The 11,524-nt window shown below is 33.4% G+C and overlaps 1 protein-coding gene across 1 annotated transcript; it reads right to left on the bottom strand.

Moving 5' to 3' along the window:
- Positions 1-3,933: 3,933 nt before the first annotated feature.
- On the bottom strand, positions 3,934-5,800 carry LOC18039754 (tropinone reductase homolog). Its single transcript, XM_006429094.2, has 5 exons — positions 5,551-5,800; positions 5,243-5,450; positions 4,800-5,016; positions 4,607-4,719; positions 3,934-4,289 (listed from the first exon to the last, which is right to left on the bottom strand). Exons 1-5 carry the CDS (start codon positions 5,625-5,627, stop codon positions 4,113-4,115), a joined length of 792 nt encoding a protein of 263 aa, XP_006429157.1. The 5' UTR covers positions 5,628-5,800; the 3' UTR covers positions 3,934-4,112.
- Positions 5,801-11,524: the final 5,724 nt, after the last annotated feature.

Here is an 11,524-nt window from a genome sequence, read left to right as displayed (position 1 = left end):
TCGTGCCAAATAATAATAACCTTATACTAGAGAGCCGGTGTAACCAAGGCGGTACTAGACAAGATTAGTATTATTTGTCGACGAGAAGTCAAAACATCCACAAAAATTAGAGGGGAAGAGAAAGTAAATTTACCAAATTAAGCTCATGACACATGTTGAGACTTCACCTTCAACCCAAGCTTGAAAGAAAATTAGCCACTCATAATTGAACTAGGGGCAAAATGGGAATTTATTAAAATACGAAGAAAATACAAGATGGAGAGGGAATTACAGAAAATGGATCCCAAAAATGGATTCAGAGATATCAAATTAGGGGGGGGAGGCCCCCTTTTTATAGATACATGGAGTAAATCATGGCCATCGGATAAAAAACAGTTTGGACGCTCAGGATTGCGCCACGTCATCAGTCAACAGTCCACGGTTTGACCACGCGGATGAACAGTAACACGGTTTGACCCGACTTTGAACAGTAACGCGGTTTGACCCGGATGAACAGTAACGCGGTTTGGTTGAAAATAATCCTGTGTGATGCATGCACCGTACGCGAGATTTTTCGTCCACTGATATGCTGCCACGTCACCATCAACAGTACATAAGAATTTTAGTCCAACAGGATCGTGACACCTCATCAGTCAATGCCACATCATCGGTCAATGCCACGTCATCATCCGTCTATGTGAACAGTGTCGTGAACAGTAACGTATACAGTACCGTACACGTGAATAGTACCGTACATGTGAATAGTGCCATTTTTCCTTTTATGCTCCTCCTAAGGTTTTCGACCGTCCTGAGTTCAAAAGTGATGTCCGTTTTACCGTCTGATCTCTCCTTTATTGTGAAATGACTATAATGCCCCTAAAATACATAAAATACTTAATTAAAATAAAACACATGTAATTAAATCACAAGAAGGTTAAATATATAAAAGTAAGGGTTGTTAGTAAGACTTAAAATGTAAAATGACGGTTTTCTCCTTTATAAATATGCATTTTCTAACACTCAACACCTCCCACCTGAAGTGTCTCCTGAAATAGTGTCGGTAAATCTCTTCCTAATTCTGGAAGTTTCACCTTCTACTATTTTTTCAACGAACTATTTCCACTTGAAAAACAGTCTCTATGATTTTAATTTCGCGTGAATAAATGCACCAGGAAAGTTCCCAGGAAACTGGACAAGAACTCGGTCCCAATTAAAAACCAGAATCCTTAGACTCTTATCGTCTTTGTTGACAGAACTTTCCTAGACATGCAAAAATACACACTACTTACAATAGACTGTCGCCCAAGTACAAATGGCCGTCTCCACTGTATTCGTGAACAGTACCGTATCCGTATGTGAACAGTACTGTATACGGGAATAGTACCGTATACGTGAACAGTACCGTATACGTGAACAGTATCGTATCCCCCCAAGTACGAACCGTCGGCTCTGATACCACTTGTTGTGCGCAGAATGCGGAATCAAGCGCACCAAATAATTATAAAAAAATAAAGGACACAAGAATTATGTGGTTCGGTAATTAAACCTATATCCACAGAGGCAAGAAAGAATAATTATTTTTTTAACAATTAATAGAGTACAAATATTTGAGTAACGAATCTCACTTTCCAGAAACCCAAATATACCTAGTACTCTCACACTCTGCAGGAAAGATAAATTTCCTAAACACACTTCTCTCACTTCTCTCAAAAGCTTAGAAACTTATAAGCTTAACAATTTTGGGATACAAAAGAATGGAAGAAGTGCCATCTATTTATAGGGAAAACAATGACACTATTGCACCAACCCCTTTACTATTCCACCTAACCTAAGCAAATAGTCATTTGGCAAATTTGGCAAATTTGACAAATTTGCCAACTTTCCATTTTTTCTTCAAATGTTTGGTAGCCATTTGAAATTTTGCATGCATTTTTGAATTTGAATGTCACGTGCATGACGTTTCAACACTCTGCGCCTCTCTGGTGTGAATCTAGCCAAAATAACCCAAATGACTTCATCTCCTTTTTAATCTAGGCATCAATGATGTATGATGGGTGTGTATTACGAGTGGAGTATCCTCTGGAGGTCATAATTTGGACTATAGTTGTTTGTTTCCAATGTATAATATATCATTTTGAAACTTGCGATCAGATGAATCTAAAACAAAATAGTTCGTGTCATTTTATCCTGAGGTCAAGCTGAAAATTCTACTTTTTTTTTTGGCTGTTTTTGAGTTTTAGGATTTTTTCTTATTCTTCTAGGATTTTTTTTTTTAGAACTCAAGCCATCCATCTTTGTCAATTTTGTGTGCCACCGAATTGAAAAGAAGCACTCCTTATTTAACGTTTTCAACACCTAGAACCCTTCTTTTGTATTATTGAGAATCATTCAATAAACTCATTATTTAAATAAACTCATTATTTAAAAACCTTGTTTCTTCTATTAATCTACTTTCAATGTTTCCGTTTCGTCAATCAGATATCATGTTTCTTGTTTGACTGACTAGCTATTGTGTTTCTTGGATACGTTCATACTTGGTGATTTATTGTCATGCATTGCTTGGAAAAAAAAAAAAAAAACAGCCAGCATGGGTCATTAATTTTGCGCGACCAAGCTGCATGCTTCATCATTTCAGCTGCCTGCTTCACCGCTTCTCCACATGTCGGCTTCACTTCTTGCTTGCCGTGCACGTTCCACTTGCTTGCTTGAGGCAGTGTTAATGTTTATATATAAATTTTGACAGTTGCCTGATTTTATCAATAGGAGCACCGAGAGCTAAAAAGAAAGGAAACCGAGAGAAAAGAGAAGAAAAAAAAGAAGAAAAAGAAAAGAAAAGAAATAAGAAGAAAGGAAAGAAAGACAGAGTGTGAAGGAAAAGAAAAATAAATAATAAAAATATCGGAATTGAAATTGGATAGTTAGAATTATATCCACAGGATCAGTGGGTAATGGATTTATGAAATTTAAATAGTTATAATTTAATTTACCTCCTACGTATAAGTTTTTATATCACTTCTAACCGTTAATTTTTTAATACTGTATTTTAGGAGAAATTCAAGAATCCATAAAACCATAAGAGCCCCAACAAACCCTGGATTGAAGCAGGATATGTGAGTGGATACTATTATTACTATTATATATTATGTGCAACATTTATGTTTGATATTATGATTTAATACCATGTTATGATTACATGTATGCATATTAGATGTTTGATTAAGTTATGAGATGTGATTATGAGTCACCACATATGTACCCTTTCCCGTAGACTCTGCGCATGCGTATTAAGAGTTATGTTACTCCACCCGTACGAGATAGTTTAATTACACTGGGTATTGAGAGGCTTTTCCCTGTTTTACTCGGGCGATGATGATCCCGACGAGTATTGAGAGATATTTTCCCCTAGGTACTATTGGGTGCAGTTTTGTCATGTATGTATACATAAATTCCATGTTTGTTGATGTGTGATATTCAATGTGGAGTTATGTCACATGATTATATATAAGCACTAGTTCACTACTTTATTATTATTATTATTATAATATATATAATTACATCCACTCACTGAGCTGCAAGCTCATTATTTTCTTATTTATCCCTTTTCTCTCGGGATTTCACACGATTTCGTGCATATCAGTTCTAGACAATCGAGATTGAGCCACGAGACGCATTACTGAATGTCTTGCATTTTGAGCACGTTTATGTTGCTTATTATTATTATTTTATATATATATATAATTTTAGCAAGTTTTGAATGGGTATTTTCGTATGAGACACAGAAGTTGTTATGTGCTTATATTAGAAATCATTTATATATATATTTTCATGAATTAAATTTGTGCTATGAGTTTTAGTTATTAACCCACATAATTCGCCTCGGATCCGATATATAGGTTGGGGCGGGTCGTGTCATTTATAAAGTACATTTTGTTGAACTAAAAGGAATTATAGGAGTCTTTTTGTTTGAAATTTATTAGTCATCAAAGATGGAAGGTTGTAAGATACAGGATAATGATCACGACATAAACAACTAAAAGATAACACAGAATCTTCTCTCTTTGAGAGAGTGCTTATTAAGCGTCATACATTACAGTGAACACTTTAAATAGCATCGAAGATCATTTTCATTGCCGCTAAAATCCAGTGACGGAGTATCCTCCGTCAACACAAATAACCTGCCCAGTGACATATGAAGCGGCTGACAAGCATAGGAATGCTACCACGGATGAAACCTCGTTAGGTTCTCCAGGACGGAGCATAGGAGTACGGAGTACCATGCGATTTGCATGTTCCAGAAAATTAGAATCTTTCTGAGAGAACAAAAAAATTAACAGTTAATATAAGCAGTTAAGCACCGTTTCTTCTAAATGCTGTAGGTTTACATACGCAGAAGATGTAAGCAAGTGACACAATGCGGTAATTTGTACTTCTATGTGAAATTTTTCTTTATACATATGCTTAGGTGGAAATAAAGGATTATGTGTGACATGATTCCCATAATGATTGTATGCTAAAACTTAGAAGCATAATACTTTAATGGGTGTTTTAACTAGATAGATGTGATGAGGAAAATAGAACATAAATATATAGCCATTCATGGAAAAGGGTGGAGGGAATGAGTATATACTTCTACGGTATCAAGGAGTGGGGTTCTAATGACCCATGGTGCAACTGTATTCACACGAATTTTGTCTTTTGCCCACTCGCATGCCAAGTTCTTTGTGAGTTGATTCATCGCCCCTGAAGTACAGAAGACTATTCAGTCAGTATCTAAAAGACTTTCTTGGAACTAGATTTTAAGAGAAAATATTGAACTGTACCTTTACTCGATGCATAGATGGAACACATAGGTATAGCAATAACGCCTGCAACAGAGGATATAAATATGATGTTTCCATTTCCTGCTGATTTTAAGAGGGGGTGTGCAAGTTGAGACAGATGATAAGCAGACTCAAAATTGGTAGTCATTACAGTTGAGAAATCCTCCTCGGTAAATTCTGTGGTTTCCTTAGGTATGAAGGTTCCAGCATTGTTAATCTGAGAAAATGATCTTCACTAATAAAGCATTCTTGACTTTGAAGAAGCAAAAGACACATTAGAGTTGCAACCTTATTACTCACATAAGCAGAGAGAAACTTTGAAATTGAAGCAGTTTTTGGAAAAATAATTTTACTTCCTAAACTATCTAATGTATACTCCCATATGGTCCCCGGCTTTTAACAAATAATTTTCTTTGTGAATATGGCAGCTGTGCAGAACTTACAAGGATGTTGAGCTTGCCATCAAACTGAGACGAGACAGTCAACATCAGCTTCTCTCGCTGAGCTCTAATTTTCAGGTCACATACAGAGCCACTCACTTGAAGCCCCTTACTCTTCCATTCTTGAATTCTTTGATTAAGCTCTGTTTCGTTACGGGAACATGTATGAACTATTGCTCCAAATGCTGCTAGTTCTTCTACTACTGCATATCTGATCAATCAATTCATTAACAACTTGTGTAGTAACAAAAAACATAGAATAGAATTGGATTAATACAGGAAACTCGAGGCAAATAAGAGAAAGCACAAACCCGATGCCTTTGGTTCCGCCTGTGACAAGGGCGGTCATACCCTTCAGAGACCATCTTTGCTCTCTAAAATCTGACATGTTTTTTTCCTATTGATTAATAGGAGGAAAAGCAACTATTCCTATCTTATCTAAAATACTTGGACACTTTTTCTGCAACTAACAGCAATGGAATGACAACCGATTTATATAAGCGCGCTGCATGTGATTAAAAATAAAGATCAAGCGAGGAACCTAATTACTAACTCTAGTTTGTACCTAATTACTTCTAATAAGTTGTAAATAAAATGTAATCCAAAATTATATTTAATAAACGTAATTGTAACACATTTACTAGTAAGATCAAAATAGGTGCGCGTTTTCAGTTTGATACTGTTTATTAGCACTTTGCCCACCACCTGTCTTCTTTGCTACTTGATCTGTTTGACCAAAGTCTTCAAATCCAATGACTTTAAAGGCCCGTTTAGGATCGGTGACAAGTTAAGGAAGAAAAAAAAAAGTTGATATTTGACGCCTTTATTTTTTTACCAACTCCTATCGCTCCATTAATTCCATTATAAAATTTAAAATAATTTTTTCTCTCTCAATATAACTCCATTTGGGACTGCTGTCAGGTTTAAAAAAGAGTGGTGGTTCTCAACAACCGCCTCATTTATATCTCTCAATAACCACCTCATTTATATCTCTCAACAACCTCTGTTACTCAAGTATCCCTATTATAAATTTTAAAATAATTTTTTATTTCTCGACATAACTCGATAATCTTAATATATTCTTATCATTAATTTAATCTTTTAAGAGGACTTCATTGTTAGTGGAGCCAATACTTTATTCGAGTCGCAAGAAAGTCGTCTTTATTGGGAGAACTTGTACCTCTCGGTTCGAGCGAAGACTTCTAATCTGGATTGTAGTACGGGTTTAAAGGTGCCTCCTACAGTTGAGGCCCTCCCCAGAATACCTCGTGGTCAAAAACTAAAAAAAAAAAAATCAATTTAATCCTTTTACACACACTACCTCAGCTTCTGTCAGCTCTATTTCTCCAATCAGAACAACTATGATCCTCCCTTTGTAATTTTTGACAACCACGGCTAACCCAACTATCATTTCTTCTGAAGTTAAGATTGTTGCATCAGTGAAAAGAATATTGGAATTGAAGTACTTGAAAGAATTTCATAATTAAGCAATAACTGAATAACTGGATATTGTCTCTTGACCGCTCTTTCAGTAACTTTGACAGTTAGCTTTTTCTACAAAAACTCGTATCAAGATTTAGTTACAAAAGCTAAATCTCTGTGATCACATGTCTAGGTTCAAGAACCACAAACAACAAACCCAATAACTTGTTAACGCCATTTTAGAATACTTGATTCTGCATTTTCTTGCTTGGGTAATGGCTTTTGCTTGGATTAATTCCTTTCCAACAACTCCAGTCTTTTCAAACAACTGGTCGAAGTCCGCATGCTCGATTGATGCTCATCTAGATTTTGAGCCCGGAGTTTAAAATGTGGGGTGCATGAAAAATAATAAAACTGATAAGCCCGGAGTTTAAAATGTGGGGTGCATGAAAAATAATAAAACTGATAAGAAGGCAAACTTGGAATTATGAGGATTGTATTGGCAAAGAAAACACATTCTAAAGTTAAAGATATGTTAATTAAGAAACAAGTGTTTTGAGAGAATGAAAGAAATTCAAATATCATCACTCTTAAAAAAAATACAGATAAGGCCTTGTTTACAACGGCTGCCAAGTTGCTAGGCTGACTCAGTTAGAAGCTTGGGAATTTTTTTCTCATATCGGACAATTGGTGCCCTTTTTAATACTTTTTAAAGAGTGGTGATATTTTGCCTTCTTAGATTATCTCAGCAACCTCCACTTTCAAGTTTGTCTAATTTATTTTTTAAATTATCCTTAAAAAAATATTATTAATTTTATTATATTTTCTTTTTTTCTATGTCAAATATCACCATCATCCCTTCCGTCATTCTTCATCACTAATTCACCATCGCCCCCAAGAAATATAATTACCAAACACAATGTTTTTTAATTGTACTTAAAATCAATAATCAAATTAAGATTCCAAAATAATTAAATCTATGAAATCAATTTGATAATGATTATAAACCTAAAACCCAGATATTCCAAAGCCATAATCCATGATCCAAGGTCAGCAAGTTAAGATTCCAAATGCAAAACCCTCTAGCCATCTCCATTGTTCTACGTTTTAAGTTGTCTTGCTTTTAGATTGTGCTGCATTGAATTTCTTTTCGACTTGTGCTTATGGATAATGAAAATGACTATAATCATCAAATTGAATTTTAAATAATCTCAATGCAAAGTAAATTATTTCCAGGAACAAATGAATCAATTTTGGATAGAAGTCATTTTATTACTTATAGTTTGATCAAAGTTTCCATTAAATCCTTATATTTTGAAAAATATTTCAAAACACTCTTGTCATTATTTCCATTAGAGTTAAAAATTACTATTTGAGGGTAAAATAATCTTTTGAACTAAAATCATTTAAGATTAAAAAAATTTACTACATTGTAAAAAATAACATTACCAATTAAAAACAATAAATTCAAGGTAAATTAAAAAAAAAAAGAAAGAAAGAAAATGCAACCTTAAATCTACCATTTCTCTTCTCCAACTGCCCACCACATCCTAAATCAAACTCAATAACTTATCATCAAACTAGTTCGTAATTTCAAATTTATAAATCACCATTGAAACCTTCTAAAGTTGTTCTTGAGACATCGAGAGAACCTTTAAAAGTATCTTTTTGTTAAGTTTAAACAAAAAAAAGGGAAATAAGGTAATTTTATTAAGAATTGCTAGAATAATAATCCTTAGGTGAAAGCCATTACTTATGATTCAGAAACATTCATATTGTTTCACCAAGAATCAATTGTTAAATACGCGGAAGCATACCTGAATACATAATGCTTAATTACATTTACTCTCTAAAGTCTTGTGGTTAACCTTCTAAATTAGTATATTATCCTAGATATTCCTTAACTTTCTCATTGCACTATCTCCAATGATGGGATATTAAAATAGAATATTACTTGTGACTTAAGGACTATAACCACTTATATAAATAACTTTTCTTATTAACTTTTGGTATTTCTATTTCAACCCATTGTAAAAATAGAAATTACCTGTAAGTCTCTACACATTAAAAGCCCATACTCTATCAAATATATTAAAGTCCAAATTACCAAAAATATCAATAGATCACTTTTAATTAAAATTAAAATTATATGATAGTCCGTAACACATAATCATTCACATATGGCCTAAAGTTGGATTAAAGATCTAACAAGAATGACCCGAAAAAAGCATCTTCAGAAAGGACAAGGAAAACACCCAGAGCTTCCATGTTGCTCTTATTCATGCCATCACTATCTCATGGCTTCATTATGCTGCGCTCCCAATCCACATTATGGTGATTAAGATGAAGTTGAAGCAAAGAAAATAATCATGAAAAATTGAAAGAAATTATGCGTGGGGTGATTGAGAGCACATGTAATTGAAACAAATTCTTCATTTTATTAAATTTTGTTGGTGGGGTTGAAATTTCTTTCTCGAAAATCATATTTTGAATTTCAATTTGTTTATCTCCAGAAAATATCAATGAAATTGATTTTACTATTATTATTATTATTTTTGTTTATGTGTATATATATTGAAAATTATTGCATAACTAAGATGATTTTGTTCTTTTCTTATTTGTCGCTAGTGGACCTATTTATTACATTAGTCAATATTTAAAGGGTAAAAAAGTAATAGTAACGTAAAAAAAACTTTTAATTCTAATGGAGATAATAGTAAAGGTGTTGTAAGGTATTTTTTAAAATATAATGACCAAACAAACAAATTATAACTAAAAGAGTTTTACCCATCCATTTTTTAGAAAACAATGTATAAGTTGGCAACTTTATCAAAAATTTAAGATTATAATTCTAATTGATGGTGATGATGAATTTGGTGGTGATGTTTTATAAAGAGAGAGAAAAATAAAATAAAAAATATTTTTATTTTTCCTCGGGTAAATATGAAAACAAGTGAGACTACTTGAAAAGTGGGAGACAATACCATAAATTAAAGGAGTCAAATATCTCTACTCTCTCAAACCCCTTTTAGTTAGTTTACAATTTTAACCTGTAATAAAGTATGAAAGGACAAGATTATATCTAATTAAACCTACAAATTGAACACGAAAAATTTTCTTTTACTTAAAGCTCCTTACTCCCTTAAACATATTAGGGAATTTTAAGCCCACCCAATATCTTACAAGCAAAAACATCAAACAAATAATAAATAGAAAAATATATGGAGAATAAAACCAATCACACAATACCAAAATTTACGTGGACAACTCCTATACTAGAGAAAACCACGACTGCTAAGGACGATGAGAGAAAAATCCACTACGTGAAAAATTACAACCACTCTAGTATTTTTCCTCACACCTAAAATCTCAATAATACCTAATCTCTCAATAAACCTACTGTTTCTCTCACACTAGAAACTATCTACTTGCAGAGAACTAATTGTTGTGTTATACGAACAAGTGAATCCAACCTCCCTATATATGGTGATTATTTATTGTAGGAGAAATATTCTTTTCTTTTACTAGTTGTACTCCTTGAATAAGTCAAATCCTAAAGGGAAATTACTTATTCCTAAAATAGGAATCCTATTAAATGAGAAAATATCTTAGGAAATCCTTATTGAAAAATAAGACATATTTCCTAATAATCTCTACCTTTGCAAATTTTTTAATTAGGTGACAAAACATGATCCATCGTTTATCCACACAACCATGTCATCTTCACCTTCTTTACCTATCTAAAACCACACTCATATAAGGTTTATGAGAATCAACTCCACTATAGGTAAAATCTTGTCCTCTATCCAACATCTGTAATTTTCTATTCCAAGAATTATCATACTCCACCTTATTCAGAGTACACATATATAGCACACGTCTATCATCTTGTTGAAAAACCTACTCTCATGTTTGTCTCCCTTGAGAGTTCTCAACCATTAACAAAAATATTCAACCACGCATATTGTATAAATGTTAAATCATGCCTCGTGTGTAAATCTTGTGGGCCCGCTAGCAATAACACATCCTTTTTCATGGCACTAGTGACTTGCCATAAGGATGTCTTTATCATCTATTAAAGGGGACCATCATCTCCCACAATGATAAGAGACTTTCGTTAGTGATACTATCAGTATCTTGCTTCGTTTACTTTTTGACAATCCTTTTTAAGATCTCATAATTGTCCACACACCCAATAGACTCCTTTCTTCTTGGAGTTATGTTTCTTCCAATTACCAATTGTCAATGTCGAATCATTAGAAGTTTCATTACTTTCACCACTTAGCTTTCTTTCTTCTGAAAGTAGAGTACTAATAACTTCTTCAAGATTCATAGTCTCCTTTTCATATATTAAAGTAGGCAACAAATGATTGTAGGAAGTTGGAAGAGACCATAATAGCCTAAGCATCTTGCCATTGTCTTCAATTTTAACTCAAATTGCTTCTAGTTCTATCATGATGCCTTTGAGAACACTAAGATGATCAAAAAAATTTGTACCTTCAATCATTCTTAGCTTGTGAAATCACTTCTTAAGGTACAAATGATTAGAGATGCTCTTTGTCTGATATAAATTTTGTAATCTCTCATAAAGTTGTTTTGTCGAAGGAATTTTTCCTACATTTGCAAAAACATTCTTTACTAGACATGATTGTATAGCACTTGCAGCTATTTCATCTAATTATTCCCAATCTTCATCGCTCATAATAGATTCCCCAGAGTCATTGCTAGAAGCAGGAGAAGATTTGCCCTTCAAAGCCTTGTGTAGCCCATATTGAATCAATATATCCTTGACTTGAATTTGCCACAAGCCAAAATTGATTCTTCCATTAAACTTTTCAACCTCAATCCTTACAAGATTTAAAA

The sequence above is a fragment of the Citrus clementina genome, unplaced genomic scaffold (genome assembly GCF_000493195.1).
Source record: "Citrus clementina cultivar Clemenules unplaced genomic scaffold, Citrus_clementina_v1.0 scaffold_6, whole genome shotgun sequence".
In the NCBI taxonomy this organism is placed as follows: domain Eukaryota; kingdom Viridiplantae; phylum Streptophyta; class Magnoliopsida; order Sapindales; family Rutaceae; genus Citrus; species Citrus x clementina.
This window is presented reverse-complemented; position numbering and strand designations above follow the sequence as displayed.